The sequence below is a fragment of the Mercenaria mercenaria genome, unplaced genomic scaffold, assembly GCF_021730395.1.
Source record: "Mercenaria mercenaria strain notata unplaced genomic scaffold, MADL_Memer_1 contig_2902, whole genome shotgun sequence".
NCBI lineage: Eukaryota > Metazoa > Mollusca > Bivalvia > Venerida > Veneridae > Mercenaria > Mercenaria mercenaria.
Window position 1 is genome coordinate 16,323 of NW_026460992.1, and position 17,969 is coordinate 34,291.

General features: G+C 33.5%; 1 protein-coding gene across 1 annotated transcript in view; it reads right to left on the minus strand.

Annotated features, from left to right (window-relative positions):
- Nucleotides 1-1,213: 1,213 nt before the first annotated feature.
- The window catches only part of LOC123560536 (uncharacterized), a 31,083-nt gene continuing 14,327 nt past the window's right edge, over nt 1,214-17,969 (minus strand). The window contains exons 4-7 of the mRNA XM_045352708.2: nt 13,542-13,775; nt 12,044-12,337; nt 8,379-9,425; nt 1,214-5,899 (exon numbers count right to left, since the gene is read on the minus strand). Of these exons, the coding sequence (XP_045208643.2) occupies nt 5,124-5,899; nt 8,379-9,425; nt 12,044-12,337; nt 13,542-13,775 (2,351 nt within the window). The 3' untranslated portion in view covers nt 1,214-5,123. The remainder of the gene's footprint in view (nt 5,900-8,378; nt 9,426-12,043; nt 12,338-13,541; nt 13,776-17,969) is intronic.

Here is a 17,969-nt window from a genome sequence, read left to right on the forward strand (position 1 = left end):
TATAAAAAAGAGTTATAAGCAAAGTGATAAACTTTATCTCTCACAGAGATGTAATGGTAGTCGATGTTCTCATTGTACCAATATCGAAACAGGTTCAGAATTTACCAGTCAAATGACTGGTCAAGCATACAGTTTACACCATAACGTTAACTGTAAAAGTAATGTGTAATTTATTTGATTACTTGCAAAAAATGTGACAAACAGTAAACTAAGCAACCTGTATCAAAACGCATGAACAGTCACCGATTTGATATTAATAGTTTCACTGACCCTACTTTTTCCTAAATGGTTGCATCACATTTCAATTTACGAGATCATTGCTTAAAGGACTTTTCTTTTATGCCTATTGATGTTGTAAGAAATGACATTGATTGTCTCTGCAAAGAAACAGTGTGGATACATAAACTGAAAACGCTCTATCCAGATGGTTTAAATTCTAAAGTTTTATTTGATATTAATTGGCCAATTAACTATTTGTATTGATCTCTATATATATAGATATGTAATGCCGAGTATATTGTTGTTTTTTCCTATTTCTGTTTTTTATATAAATAAGTATAGGAAATTATGTATAAACACTATCCGACAATTTACTCGGTACGTTTGTTAAATTCGTTTAAAGAAACGTTATTTTGAATTCATTTAACATTGTAAATAATGTAGATCTAAACTTTGTATACATTTTACCGCCTTTTTACGCGACGCTGCTTAACGACGTCACGTCCGTTGTTTTTATTGTTATTCTTCCCTGATGAAGGCTTAACGTCGAAACGTTGGAAGTTAATAATTATCTATGTACAAACGCTACACGTGTTATTGCTGATTTTTCCTGTTTATTAACAAAAATTATGACATTTATTACTTTTGTTCCTTTCTACAGTCATTGTTTTCAAGTCAATCATTTTATGTATGAATAAAAAGTGAAAAAGTAGTCCAACATCGGGAGCAGCACAAAAGTTATCCGAATAAATTTGTTTTACACACTTGTAAAAATATTGTGTTAGCCAATCAAATTGAAGGAAACGGTCCAAAAAAGAAACAATGCCTCCTAAACAACTGGTCCGAATCTGAAAGAAAATCACTTGGCAGGCCCTCTGATAAAATGGCTAAAGTCGTACTGATTCTCTAAATAAAATAAGAGCTGTCATAGGAGACAGTGCGCTCGAGTATTTTGATGCTGGATAGTGAATTTGGGCATATCAGACGAAGCTAGAACTGTTACTAGTGAGTTTATTGACGCAAATGTGGATGCATTAGTAATAATAGAGATATAGATAAAGTATATCAAAACATTAAATAAGTAAAAAAGAAAATTATTCATGGAAACTTTCTGCAAAAGTAATGCACCATGTGCCATATCAAACGGCTAATAATGTACAACAACTATTTTCAGTAACAAAAGAAATAGAGCAAAAGTGCATCACAACTTGAACCTGAAATTCTAAGTAAAATGGGGGTATAACTCATAATATATTTGTGCCAGAGTTACGGACCTTGTGCATAACTATGGAGCAACATTTTAAGTTTGAATCAAATCCATTTAGTTACAAGGGAGATATAGTGAAAAAGCATCAAAGGCAAATTCTAAGTAAAAAGGGATATAACACATGAAATATTTGCACGAGAGTTTTGGACTTTGTGTCATATGATAAGGACGGTGGTGTAGAAAACTTTTTGAATTATATCCATTTAGTAATAACATAGATATAGTGAAAGTGCTTCAAAATTTACCTGGAATTCTAAGTAAAAAGGGGGCATAATTCATTAAATACTGGTGAAGAAGTTACTGTCCTTGTATCATATGACGTGTACTTTAACAATAGATGTCTAAATGACATCGCGCTCGACAATTTGAAGCCCTTCCACTTTTACTAGCTTATACAAAATCTTTAGCAAAATTTTCTAAGTTAAAAAAGGGAATAATGTTGCTTAAATGTAAGTCAGAGTTATGGAACTTGCCACATGAGGTCATCCTATTATGCCAAAGATGTGTAGGTAATCTTAAAACATTTGGTCAAGTAGTTCCTGAGAAACATGCTTACATGCAAAACCGTCACAAAATTTCTATGTTAAAAAGGGGCATAATTTTAACAAATATCTAGAGTTAAGTAACTTTCCATGAGGTAATCTCATGATGTCAAGATATGTGAATTTTGAAAGCATTTGGCCTAGAGTTATAGAACTTGTTCTGGGAGGTCATATCATGATGCCAAAGACATAATTATGTGAACTTTGAAATAGTTTATGAGAAACCTATTTACATGCAATACTTCAACCTTTCGTGATGCGAAAGGGTAATTACAAAAGCTCTACTATATAAAAAAATTCAAATAGTCAAGCTATACATAGAAACCTACACTTTATTATAACTCAAGAAACCGTTGTACACATATTTTTACTGATTAATTTCATATAAAGACATGTATATATAATATATCAAATAAATAAATATATATAATAACCAAATACAGCTCTATGTTGCCAGCATCATGAACATCAGAAACTTTAGAAATGGCATAGTTCCAGATCTTACAGTTCCATACCATATGAATATATATTGACAATGATCAATTTTTGAAGACGGCTTAAGCTAGGGGTAACCCTCTGTACACTGTGACTTATACATGTATCGATGCTTTAGAGAAACTTTGATATCTGTCTTCAAATAATTCTTATGATCTTTATGACATTGTGTATGATTAAGGCCGCCATAAAATTTAGTTAAAGACAAATAACAAAACAAGAGGGCCAAGATGGCCCTAGGTCACATATTTGAACGTGGCCAAGATTTCATCAAGGCAATCATTCTGACTAAATTTTATGAATATCCAATGTAAAATGCAGCCCCTATTGGTACCCAAGTTTTTTTTAAATTTAACACGGTGACCTAGTTTTTGACCCTAGAAGACCTATATTCAAATTCGACCTTGATTTCATCCAAACAAACATTCTGATCATATTTCATAAAGATCCGGTGTAAAATGCAGTCCCTATTGCATACACAAGGTTTTTCTTGATTTGACCTAGTAACCTAGTTTTTGACCAAAGATGACTCATATTCAAACTTGACCTAGATTTCATCAAGGCAATCATCTGACCAAAATTCATGAAGATCAGTTGAAAAATACAGCCTTTATCACATACACAAAGGTTTTCTTTGATTTGACCTAGTGACCTAGTTTTTCATTCTAGATAACCCATTTTTGAACTTGGCCTAGATTTCATCAAGGTAATTATTCTTACAAAATGTCATGATGATCAGTTGAAAAATACAGCCTCTATCGCATACACAATGTTTTTTCTATGATTTGACCTAGTGACCTAGTTTTTGATCCCAGATGACATATATTCGATCTCCTTCTGCATTTCATCAAGACAATCATTCTGGCTATATTTTATGAATATCCAATGTAAAATGCAGCCCCTATTGCGTACACAAGGTTTTCCTTTAATTTGACAAGGTGACCTAGTTTTTTGACCCAAGATGACCCACATTCAAACTTGAACTAGATTTTATCCAGACAAACATTCTGATCAAATTTCATGAAGATCCGGTGTCAAATGCAGTCCCTATAGCATACACGAGCTTTTTCTTTGATATGACCCAGTGACATAGTATATGACTCCAGATAATCTATATTCAAACTTTACCTAGATTTCATCAAGGCAATAATTCTGACCAAAATTCATGAAGATCAATTGAAAAACACATTTTCTATTGCACACACAATATTTTTCTTTGATTTGACCTAGTGACCTAGTTTTTGATCGCAGAAAATCCAATTTTGAACTTGGTCTAGATTTTATCAAGGTTATTATTCTGAAAAAAAAATCATGAAGTTCAGTTGAAAAATACAGCCTCTATCGCATACAGAAGGGTTTTCTTTGATTTGACCTAGTGACCTAGTTTTTGACCCCAGATGACCCATTTATGTCATGTATATTTCTTTCGTCATAAATTCTATATTCAGTTTGAGATACTTAATATCTCGAACTCGTTTATCTCGAAATCCTGCTATTTCGAAGACATTTTCAAGTCCCTTCCCGAAAGCATTTGCACAAAATATCATATTAAATCGAAGTATGGCTATCTCGAAGTAAAAATCTAAATATACCGACTTTCAACTGCATTGAGATCTTTCCAAAATATGTAGGTCTGTATAGGCCTACTTTCTAAATATAATAAAATGATACAAACTCTAGAAGATTTTAGCAAATAGAATTACACAGCGTGCCACACCACATTAAGAAAACGTTATGGAAAATGTATGAAATTAGAAATTTGAAATAAGACAGTTTTTTACACTCAGACATTTATAAATGCTGCAATATGTATATATTTGTGAAATCAGAGTAAAGCAATTTTACACGCATAATATAAAGGTAATTGCTTATATGGAAATATTTCAAGAAATGTAGTTACAGACTGAAACTCATTTTTTCAAGTTATCACATCGATACATTGTTGCAACTCGTCTGTTTGAAAACGCATTTAACATAATTATGAATTATAGAAAAGTCACAAGTATTCGTTCTCTGTTCTCTACGAAAAACTAACGAACAGCTCTCGGAAACGTACTTATTTGACCTATATTATTTTTCAAAGAAGTAAATTAAGTTACGAAACACTTAAGGTGACTTTTAGTACAATAAGAGTTTCCACTCGATGATGATCTTGACAATGCTTTAACATACGATCCTCAAACTTAGCAGACATTGAACGACCCTGTCAATTTCGATTGTCTCATTTACTATTTAGTATTTTGAGTCTACTTTAACGTACGATTCTAAAACTTGAAAGGCACATTTCTCATGGGCTGTGTATGATCCCTGTAGGTTTTAAAAGGTCAAGGTTACAAAGACGATGAGTTTGAAAACCTTTCCCGCTCAGTATTTTGAAAACCCATTGACATGAATTTATCTAGCTTTGCATGGATATTGCTTATAGACCAAAGGCAAATAATATTACCACTGACTGTTAGCAAAACCGTTCTCTAAGTATTTTGAAAACGATTTCACGCATGACACCCACACTTCACAGATATATTGCCAACGGGGCAATAGATGAGTGTGAGGTAAATGGGTTAAGATACAACAAATTAGAATACCTCAAGCTATCTATTTCACGATGCATTTTGTCTCTTTAACAAATTCAGTATTTGTGTTGTTTGATCTATGACGACCTTTTTGTGCTCTTCACTTTCCCTTTTTTGTTGATCTTTGATTTCCTGTGTTTGTTTTTTGTACTCTTCGCTTTGCTCTTTTTGTTGATTTTTGAGTTCCAGGATTTGCCTTTTCTGCTCTTCACTTTGCTCTTGCAGTCTCTCTGTAATTTCTTGTTTGTGCTTTGCTAAATCTTTTGCAAGACCTTGGTCATTTTTTTCTAATTTTTTACTTAAAATAGTAACATTTTCGCTAAGCGAAGAAACCTTTTGATAAAGATCCACACCTAATCGAGGATCCTCAAAACGAAAGTGGAAAGGTGCAAATTTTTTCAGCGCACACTGCTTGCCGCTTAGTCTTAGTTTATTTAACACAACATACATAGGTGCCATGGTATAAATATTTTCGCCTTCGAAAATTCCTTCAAACAATCCAACTGCAGAAAGTTCACTGTCATTTTGTTCATATGCGAAAACAAGTGCCCCCGAGTCGCCATGAGTAGCAAATGGTTTACCATATAAAGATTGTATTTCAATTTGGTCGTGCATAATCATCTCTTCTCCCAAAATGTTGCCCTTAGTGGTTCGAGTTCTGACGGATGCGCCATTAACTCGAAATTCCCCTGATGTAAGCCTGCTTTCCCCTCCATACTTATACACTGTAGGCGAATGAAAACGGCTGTCTGGCTTCGAAACTTTCCCAGAACAAAACGTAAATGGCTTGTCAAGTCCAAATTCTGCAATGACAAAAAGTCAAACTATTTAAAAGATATTTAATGACCATCTATCGCAAAATTGTTTAATATTCAAGTATTTACTTCAAATGTAGCAAATCCTTTTCAAATATATTTAACTTTACTAAATACACAATGTATATAAAATAACTGTCTACGTAGAGTTACATTCATGATTAAATATCACGCAGTAAAAATTGATTTTTTAAAAAAGACTCAGTTTTTTGCGGTAGTACACTAAACACACAGGTCCAGCTATATATTTTTCAGCGTGTTCTATTTTTAACTTTGTGTATAGTACTGTTAGTACATATAAATTTTCATCGTTTGTCAGAGCATGCGAAACAAAGTTGTAAATAATGTAGAGATAGTACCTAAGTTTTTCAAATCATAGTTATAAAGTTAAAAATCTTTGAATGAAGGCAAATGTCCACATATTTCTCAAAAATAGATCTATAGATAATATTTTAACCAGAAGCGTAGAGTTATGGGCATTTAATATTTTCATGTAAAAGAAAATTTTGTGATCAAGGAAATGTAACTCTTCTTGAACATGGAGAGTAGAAACATCAAAGGGACATAATATAGTGAATATTTTCTAACTGGGTGCATTTGATTTAACATTCAATTGTGATCTTGATTTTATGTAACGATCCATGATACTGTGTGCTAAAAATTTAGAAAATCTGGAACAGTCTGTTAACAGAAAAAACATGTTGTAGCAGAATGCAAATATGTAAGCTCTAACCGGGACTCGAACCCAGGACCTCTCACACCTAAGGCGGACACTCTACAACTTCCCTATAACAGCAGTAGCTATAGCTAGGCAGTTTAAGTGCACCGATTATATAACGTGAACTGGAACAATTTTGTGAAAATAACCTCATTATCGGTGTACCCCGGATTATCGGCTTATTCGCTTTGTTACCTAACGGCAGTTTTCGTGTAAAGGAAAAAAATAATATAATGCTGCCAACGTTTTGATCGGTCAAAACTGCTCAAATTTCTCTGACGTGTTTTTTAGAGTATGAACTTACTAAATGGCAGTACCAGTGAAGTGAAACTTACACTGAATCTTATATATTTGCCTTTTTAGCAGCCGGCGAACGGCAAAATCAGTGATCTTTGTCAAAATATAATCAATTACTTTACCAGTTTTGAGAGGATTTCAATTGAAAGGAAATTACAGTTACAAACTAAATACCTTTCTGCAACACATTGAGTCATTAGCATTCACTGTGAATCAGTATTATGACAAAGATCGTCTGTCATTCGTTCTTTCCAATGATTTTAGACAGAGTCCGGAGTTAACATATTTAATCGTAACCGGTGCACTTGTAAAAACCACTTTATTTTGAAAAATTGAAGTACGCCAAGAGCTACGGTACGGTCTCTAAATAATGTTACTATTTTTAAAAAATGGATGTGTGACAGACTATTTGTTACGGGAACACTTGACAATTATGTCACATTGTGAGAAAAATGTGCAGTCAGTCCGGGGCACGAAGCCCGGACCTCTCGCTTGCAGTGCAAGTGCTATACCGACCAAGCACACATCCTCTTCCCCTCTAACGTGCAAGTCCGTATCGTAACAAACACCCCACAAAGTGGAAATTGAATAATTTGGTTTTACAAAATTGGGGGTGAGGGGCACAAAAAGTTAGAAAAAGATTCCTAATAGAACGGGGACCAAACTGGCGATTTCTAAGACATGAATTGTCAAATATAAATGTACATGGAATCGCTTGCATATTAGATTCAACAGATACAGCATCAGACTATACACCTATACTATAAACGGGTCTGTAAAATTAGCAAGCAACTTTAATTAATGTACTTTTAGGATCTATAATCCTAAATGTGAAGTTTGAAAGTAGAAGATTTTCAAAAGATTACTATAGTTTTGGAATAAAATTATGAAAATTCTGTTCTTAACAAAATGTATGAACAGACAAACATGTTACAAAAAACTGAACGTGTTATTACTATCACAATAGTTGAAAACCAAATATTGAAATTTAGGCTTATATTGTTTGATAATTCTTGACCCTTAATTATTTTTTGTGTGAACAGTAAAATATATTATGATAAACCTGAATGTAGAACATACCATAACTGGTCATATATACTACTATGCACATACTATAACTCATCCATAACTTATTACCATACCTGGTCATATATACTGCTATGTACATACTATAATTCATCCATAACTTATTATTTCTCCGTGACTATTTGATAAACGACATTGTGTCTGATATCATTAGTCCTTCATCTCTGATTCATGTGGGGAAGTTGCAGTTACTTGCGGAGAACAGGTTTGTACTGGTACAGAATCCAGGAACACTGGTTAGGTTAACTGCCCGCCGTTACATGACTGAAATACTGTTGAAAAACGGCTTTAAACTAAAAAAAAAACAACTTATTATTTGAAATTGCCATAAGGTGTTAAGAACAAATATATCATGCATGACCTTACCATTTTGTCTATAATTTGAATCATCAGGAAATGTTCCTTCGGTAGGCCATCTGTCTTGATTAATCTTTATCAACGCAATCTCCATTCCTGGAGCTCCATTTCCCCCTTCGTCATAAAGACCAATCACAGCACTACCAATAGATTTGACAATTGTATCACTGGCGGGCTGGTACACAGTTACGCCAGTTTCGCTATTCCGATAATCTATTTGCCCATGTTCAATAATCCTCTTTAACATTTTATTATCGAACACTACGTGAGCGCAAGTAATACCATATATGTCTCCGTCGTTCTCAATTTCTATAAACGCTCCAAGCGTACCTTGATTTTCTCCACGTATTACACATCCCATTTTAAGTTTTTCATGATAGTCATTTGGACCTCTGCACAGTGTAAATATCCCCTCTCGAACATCAACGGGGTATTTTCCTATTTGTGTTGGAAACGGTTTCTCTTCCAAAGGAACATATCCTTTGACGTGTACATAGAGCACAATGCAAAGTTGCTTTTGTAATGAATATTGTCCCGTATCATTTACACATGCTCTGTACCAACCTGCTGTCACTCTTGTTAATTCGCTGTGCTCTTTCATCAATGTTTTTGCATTTTCTCTTAAGCATGCTTCCAGGTCTTCAATCTCTGTCGCAGACGGGCGATTACTAGTATCTAGTTCTTTTTCATTTATTTTCATGTTCTCTGTCTTGGTCTTGACATCTAAGACGCACCTTTGATATATTGAAAAGTCCTTTTCATTTATGATATCATTGTGTGTTGTCAACACAACGAAAACTATTTCATTTCCAAAGACCATGCTATCTTTTCTGTAAGTATACGCGGCCCACACATGTACAATGTTTTCTGATTTTTCTTTTATATATCTGCAAATACACTTGCAGAGGTCCTTCAAAATTGGTGATGAAAGAGTATATTTTGCACACGCCGCATTAAGTACACCTTGATTTGGCAGCTTCCTGTGTTCTAATAAATTTGCAGCTTGATTTTCAAAACTGTCATCAGCCTCTAAACAAATCTGCCATGCAGCCGCATCTGAATGGAGTAATGAAATAAAAAAACGATGCATTTACCTTGCTGATTCTCATCAGTAGAAACAAAACCTGTAAATTATTTACAGAAAAGCCAAAAGAGGCAATTGTTGTAATATCTTAGCCATATTTTTGTAATATACCAAAGTTACAATGGTATTTCTGACAATAATACAGCATCTTTATTTTATTCCAAATCACACCCAAAGGATGTTCATGTGCTTCACAAAATAATCCCATTCATGAACAATGCGGACGAATTATCAATGATTATCCCGCTACCAAAGTTACAAGTGTATTACTGACAATCATATAGCATCTTTATTTTATTCCAAATCACATCCAAAAGATGTTCATGTGCTTCACAAAATAATCCCATTCATGGACAATGCGGATGAATTATCAATGATAAAGCAGGTCTGATTCTACATGTATCCATTCACAATGACCATTTAGATTATATAAGATCTATCAATGATAAGGTTTTCCAGCCCACGGTTACATCACAAGCTAGGTCAGGCAGAGTTCATCTTAGATATGAGGCACATTTGTATTTGTTTCTCATTCATGTATATTTATAGATTGGCATTTAAACAGACAATAAATCTACCAAAACCCGCAACCACCAGACGTCTCAAGGCTTTGATTGTAATATCTAAGCCATATTTTTGTAATATCTTAGCCACGAGGAGTTTAAAAGATTTTTCTACATCATAGTTCCTTTGGTTATGTAACACACAGGGAATGCCTATGTAAAGTAACTCATTCTCTTTTTCAGTTAACCCATGGTATATCGCCATAATAACCTTATTATATTATTATATTATATTATCATGATTATATGGCAAGGAGCATGGCAATAACGCATGCATGAACTTTAAACTTTGTTTTAATGTGAAGGTCTGCACTGTCAGATATGTACTGTGAGTTGATTAAACGAAAAATGATTTGACCGATAATTTAAAAGTGAGTGAAGAAATAAAGTCTATTTTTATGTCAAAAACACGCTCATACCTTGTATTGTAGATAACAGCTGAAGTCAATTAAAACAGAAGTAAAATATTATTTGAATCTTCATTTCGTTTCCTCTGTGCGATCCACGTGAAAATTTACACTGTTATAGGAAGTTGGCACTGATTTGCCAAGTGTTTTATTTCACTTAACTTGAAAATGAGCGTGGGTATCATTTTTAAAATCAGTGCATGGCAAAATGTTTTCTGTACGCAAAAATGACTACATATTATTACACAACAAGTATGTTTAATATGGAAAGTGAAATAAAGTCAAATGACACTTCAACGAAAACTATCTAATTAAAATATGAAATACTGGATATCTATATACACTCAACAAAATTCCTAATCGGTCAGTTTATATATTATTATTATTTTGTTAAATTAAAATACTGCATGTATTCACACGAAATTTCACAAACCGACATTTGAATAGGTACTGCAGCTAGTTATTGATTTCACGACCAAAGTAACCGCATTAGGCGTTTTGACCAATATAGCATATTTTGCACGTACATGACATATGTAACAATATGCACGTGTTAATGAACGCTTTTGGCATTACTGACGAAAGTACTACTTGAAAAACACACATCATCATAAATTTGACACAAGAGCAACGCGCCCGGGCTGTCGGAATTTTACAACAGAATTCAAAATCGCTCACTTCAATGAATTCTACTTTGGTTAAATTTCGTCAATAGAGCGCAGACGGGGGAAAACCAACGACTGAAGGTCCTTGTAAACGGAAATAGGATTAAAAATGGAAATAACCATCAAAGTAACAGCTACAAACAAATTATATCAAAATTCTTTTGAAACTGCAAAAATAATTATACACGTGTCGTAAATATATCCCGGCTAACAACATTCTGACAGCTCGATCGCGTTAGTCTTGTGTCAATTTTACCATGATATGTTTTTTGTTCTAGTAGGACTTTCGTCAGTAATGCCAAAAGTATGAATGAACACGTGCATGTTGGTGCACATGCCCTGCACGTGCAAAATATGCAATATTGGTTAAACGCCTAATGCCGTGAGTCGCAAAAGATAAATTAATAATTAGCTTCAGTACCTTTTCAAATGTCCGTATGTGAAATTTCGTGTGAATACATGCATTATCAACAAAATTGTAGTACAATATAAACTGACCAATTAGGAATTTTGTTGATTGTAATCAATTATGTATCCTTTGTAGTGATGCGAGAAGATATATTCAGAACTAAAATAGCTATTCTGGAAAATAGTTGTTATTCAACAGCGAATGCTTTAACAACTCGCCGGACACGAAGGGTAGTTAATATATAAATGAAAAGAATTGTTTGTATCATGATATCCATTAATTAATAAATATTTCTAAATCCGGAAAGTAATCATTTTGACTACATTTACTCTTTTGAATCATTTTGAGACTTCCCGCTTAACGTTAGTTAAATGACTTAAACATTTACTGAAACGTTTTGTTGCATTGTAATGTATTACTACTTTTTTCGGAAACTCATGAACATGGAATTTAAGCAGTTGACTCCTTAAATGAGATCTCACAGCCTATAAAGCTTTTTCTTTTGTCAGAATTCCACCAAGCTAGTCGGGTATCATAAAATCATACCTATAACCCATGCTTTTTTCTTGTTTCCTTTATTTTGTGCACTCCTGTAGTCCTTGTTTTTGCGTCCATCATCACTATTGTCATCGCTGGAGGAATCGTCGCTCGGTGGACCTCCTGGATCACCCCCACAAGCTCCAAGTACCTCGTGTAATTCATCGTTTGATTCCTGTTCTTTTACACATGACATATCACGACCATATTCATTCCTTTGATCAGAGTTCGGCGTTTTATGATCATAGTCATATAAATCATGGGTGCCGTTTTTGAAATCAGATGGTGTTTTCAGATCAGAATCTAAAATTAGAGAGAAAGTGAAATTGCCTGATTTATGATTACTCAGTATGGGTGAAGAATATTCTGTAGTGGAGATAACTGATAACAGAGATGTCTCACACTGAAATAACTCGCTGAAAACTTTGAAACAAAGTACATAACTCTTACAGTATTTTGGGATTCCAAGTAGCTTGTATCACTCCTCGGTTAAACTACTAGTTACAGGTATAGTTTTGAGGAAGTGTGAACTAATTTCAAATGTGAGTGAACTAATTTCAAATGTCTAAAATTCAACAAAATTCTAAAACTTATAGCATTGTTCTGAAACGCTCTGTAACAAATCCACATGATAAATGTAGACTGATTTTACATATCGATTTACATGTGATCACAAAATCAATTTTAAATGATATGCATGTTCAAAGATTATCTTGTTACTTTAAAAATGTATTCACGAACTTGAATTGTGAGAATCAACTAATCAGTATTTAACGGTTTATTTTGAATAGAACGCATATCATATAGGACTTTAGTTTATCTAAGATAATAATAGTCTAGTCATAGATTTTGTGAAAACTGCATATTTGCTATGTCGTTCAAAAAGAATTTACGAAACATATACGTTAAATTCTTTAAGGTAGTTCTGCACGTTACGATTGACATTTTTTCTAATACGTAGAATATGATTAAACACTAATTTTTCAAAAATTCGGAATACACTAAGAAAATTCAGCAAATAAAATAGGGTCGTGTGCTTGATTTTTTGCTAGACTGTATGAAAAAATTTCGACCTCATGCAAGTTTTCATAATGGGAGTCTATGGGAAAATCGCAACTTTTATAACATTTTCGCGAGTTTAATTTTTTCTTAATGAAACTTCTCACAGTCATAAATAAAGATATATATGGCCTATAATATGATGAAATAAAATGTATTTGTCCGTGTGCTTATTTTTGAAATATTTGGCTATGACTAAAGTGAACCGCCTATCTTAAGCTAATTTTAAGACATTATTTTGAACTATTTAATGTATCAGATGTTTTAATATCATATTTTAACTTTATAAAGATAGTAACAGTGCCATTTTTAAAAAGATACTCACTGGTTGCCATTAATTCATAAAAAGATTTTCGTTTCCGTACGCCGAATCCAGGCATTATTCTATGTTTTAAATTTTGTTTTCCTTTATTTTATTTATTTATGTTTATTGACAGCACATATTTACAAGATCTATTATTTCTTCTCTCGGCTCCTCTTTCCATCTTCCATTTCTCGTTCAGATTAAGCAAATGACAGCTGCAGGGACATTTCATCTGGTTACATCTGTGCGACCTGGGATTACTTTCCATGTGTTCATCTGTAGTCTCTGCTCGAGTCATTGATACTTCTCGAGTTTGTATCATACTCTGAAACTGTGTATTTTGTAACAACTGCTCAACAACTCTTTGGCTTAAGCGTTCTGGAAAGTAAATCATTGTAGCTCGAAATGACGTAGAAGAAGTTTTAAATAGTTAGTACACTGAACGAATATTTTCTAATACCCCTAGATACAGGCATTTATTTTATTTTCTTAATTTGTAGATTTATAAAATTTCTCACAAATTTAGAAATAAAAAGATGTAATAAGTAACATATTGAAGGTATACTTGAACTGAGTAATATTGTCATGTTATTATTTTACGACCTAAACGCAGATTGTCCTTCTATTCACAGTTGTTCCGTTCTGGTATTTAAATCAATTTACAGTATTACCTTATATTTTAAAGATAATAAAAAGTATACATAATGTCTAAACAAATTGAATTATTTTTCTGTCATGTGTTTACGAATCGGATAGAAATACGCATCAGGCGGTAATAACGAGGCTTGCCATATACATATAAGCTTTTTATTTTCATTCTGACAGATTACTTTTTCTTGCATATCGTATTTTACAAAATTTTACAATAACTTTACTAGACTAAATGAAGATAATAAAAATGCTTTCTTTCTTATTAATAGAGTATGTGGTCAGAGGCCACCAGTTCAAAAAGGTTCATTGAACATACTGGGAATGAGGTATGTGTATAGCGTCAGTGCGTTCTGATTGGTCAGTCATGTAAACACACCCAAGAAGTAATCTTTTTCCGAATTGAGACTTTTTACTGCATTTACGGTACTTTATAATACATTTTGACCAAATTCGCTACATTTCATGTGAACAGAAATTAAAATTTTATCAACCGAAATTCTCCCGCCATGCAAATGATGTACAGGGGAGTTGGGGAGTGGGGGTGGGGGGGTCATCTCATTCACACGAAAAATACTTAAATAAAGTATAACTATTCATGTTTTTTGTCTGATCTTGTGGTAGAACATAGATCATGTAAAGCACGTAATTAAATATTAATACATGCTTCGATTTATGGAACGCCTTACACGCTATCATGTTATAATGTAAGTCTATAGAAAAAAAAAGGTGTCATCTAACCCATATTGGAGCTAAATTATTACTTTTGTCGATGTACTGTTAATGGTCGCAAATCTGTTGTCAATGATGTAGAAAGTCGTTTTCATGCAAAAATAAGCATGCAAATTTTGTTTTCATTTTTTTGACAGGTGTGCCCATTTTTAGCTGTGGTTTTCGATTAAAAAGGATAATATTCATCTCTCTAATCTCAAAGAATGATCAAACTTGTTATACGCGGTAGGGTGCTGGCCAAGACTAAGTTGACCCGACCCGGGGAGCCGTGAGGATTGCTCCAATGGTGTCATTGGATTCAGTGAAGGTAGTGCTTGGGTTTTCAGGACCGTTTTGACTGCTCTGACAAGTTCATATTTTGAGAATATTACCGGAATTTGATCTATGCCCTTGACCCCTAGCCGACCGGTTTCGAACCTTACATGGCCTCTTTTCTCTAGGTACTGACTTGTCCTTTGCAACAAGGTATCATTTATTAAAATCGGACATCAGGATATGAAGATATGGCTTCTCAGACGAGGACCACCCCTCTATTTAATATATGTACATACTATGTATATTTTCACAAAAACTGATACGTTTTGAGACAGTCTTCCGACGAAACCGTCGGCGGTAAAATTATACAAGTTATATATCCGTTTAGACAATGTTTGAATTTAATTTATAAAAGTTATTTCATTAAAATATCTTGTGTTTGGAACATTCTACAATTATTTGAAGTTAATGAAAAACACGGACATTTTCTGTACGGAAAAGTACGGAAATACAGCTTTCATCTTTAACTACGTACAGACGGACGTAAACATTCAGATTTTGTCATTTTCTATCAAAACAAGTTTTTATTTTCAGTTATTTACCCAAAATAAATATTTTATAAGCACCTTTTCTTTATTTTACTGCTAATATTTTAAGCAAAAAATGACTAAGTTCAGCGAATGTTCCCGACGGCGTTTCTACATTTCACTCAGCGTAGCACAATCAACAGAGTGAAAGAAATTGACACTCTCGTCCAATCAGGCAGAGTGTTGCATAAATCTTCCATTTTGATAAATTATCTATAATGCGTTATCAAGTAGTTTGATTTGCAAACTGAAGTCACGTGGCATAGGTAACGAATTCGTTCTTAGACGGCGTTCGCCAAAAAATAGAAATTTTTACCGTGCCGTTTGTGGCTATAAGAACATTTTAAGCATCACTACAGTAACATTTTTCGACGCTGATGTAAATATATGGCCCTTAAAATTAGGCAAAAAAAGTTTGTTTATAGTAACATGCTAAAAAATAGGGTAGGTAGCTAAGATGTCGCAAGTTTTATTTACAGAGTTACAATTAACTATAATAGATTTTTATTTATTGATGATTTAATCGGAATTGCTCTACATTTTCGCTTAAGAAAATGAGAGCCAAAAAACGAGTTTTCTTTTTACTTAAATTTTCCACACAAAAAATAGCTTCGCTCAGCATTAAGAAAATATCCATTCGTAATTTTTTGATTAAAATTGAATATGTTTTACATTATTATGTTTCCTGAATAACAGTCAAAATTTAGAAAGTTCTGCGGTGTCATATTTAGGTAATTAGCTGTTATGCGTTGATACTAGGTCAACAAATTTACGGGCTTTTTTGGACGTCACCGTTTCAATTTTTTTTTTTTGAAGAATAATTGACAAGTTACGCAACGTTCAGATAAACGTAAAGTTACATTAGTTATCCCATTATTTAGTAATTGTGGTAGCTTTATGGAATGTGTAATCACACAGACGGTAACACTATTATTAGTTAACATACTGCCAGATCCGATTATCTACCGTTCAGGCCCGAAATACGGAAATATTATGTTTCTGTGAGGATAAGTACTATTTAAATAGGATATACTGAGACTATGGCAGTCGTTTAGAGTGATAAGAATAATTATCACATCAGTAGAAACACTAGTATAAATTTCCTTTCAGTGACCTCCTTATCTGCGTGGTCATGTTCGAAGTAATGCAAGATAATAAACATGTATTATTTGAAACTTTTCTAACATATACAAAGTTATTGCTAATACATTTTCCGCAAAAGAGAGTTATAGACCTGAGCCTATTTAACAACGCAAATAGTTAGCATATTTTATATACTTACAATATAAAGCGTACCATATTTATGTAGTACTTTTACAAAAATGACCGAATTTGTCTACAAAAGCATAAAATATTACACATTTGTTCAGAGCAAATTTGCCGATCGCGAGCACGTGCTTGGTTTGGTCAAAAAGACATGTAGACTCTGATAATAGCGCGCGTAGTTCTGCACGGATTTCTCGACGCATATTTTACGATTTTTATCGCTTCTTTATTACTAGGTATACGATGTATTACTCTATAGTACTAGTAGTTACAGAGTTATTTCACGGTTATTATATAGTTTTGCGGACTTGCGAGAAAATGATATTGACCTAAGACTAAATTTCAAGTCAGTATCAATTTTCACAGGTCAGCGAAACTAAATTATTGACCTCAAAATTAGTCTATAAATGTACGATGTACAAAATACTAGACATACCATATACTCGGATATTTCTTGAGGATGAGTTCAGTTATTTGTAGATCTCTTTTTGCACGCTTCCGTTAAAGTATCTATAATAGACCTTTTGTGACCAGTACTATTCCGTCTATTTTTTTCTAACAATAGTGTCTTCACACTCTTTTCCTGGTCTCTGTTGTATGCTAACATCAGAATATCAACTGATATACCTCCCTGTAACACTTTGCCAGCCATTTGATCTGTGAGGATTTTCTTGTTTTGTCCAGCGCTTAGTTGTGTTTGCGGAGAATTGACGTTTGCTCTGAATTTCATCTTTTCTTTTGCCTTCGTAACAGACGATGTTATCTGGACTGACAAGTTTAGCACAGATTTGTGGGGGCGGGCGGAGTATATTTAGGGTTTGGAATATTTTAGCCAATGCGATTGCATCAGCCGTTGCATCATGTCTTTCAATTGTTCACCAAATAGTTCATTGTAAATATTTCCAAGTGCGCGTGATGTCTTTGGTGAAACGTTTTTGAATACATCCATACTGTCAACGACTCTAGCGATGACTTCTATGAAACATGTAAGTAGACGATGGCGTTCTAGGTTATTGGAAAGTCAAATTTAGATCCATTATGTGCACATAAGCTCTGTGCATATTTCTTAACATTGACGTCCTCC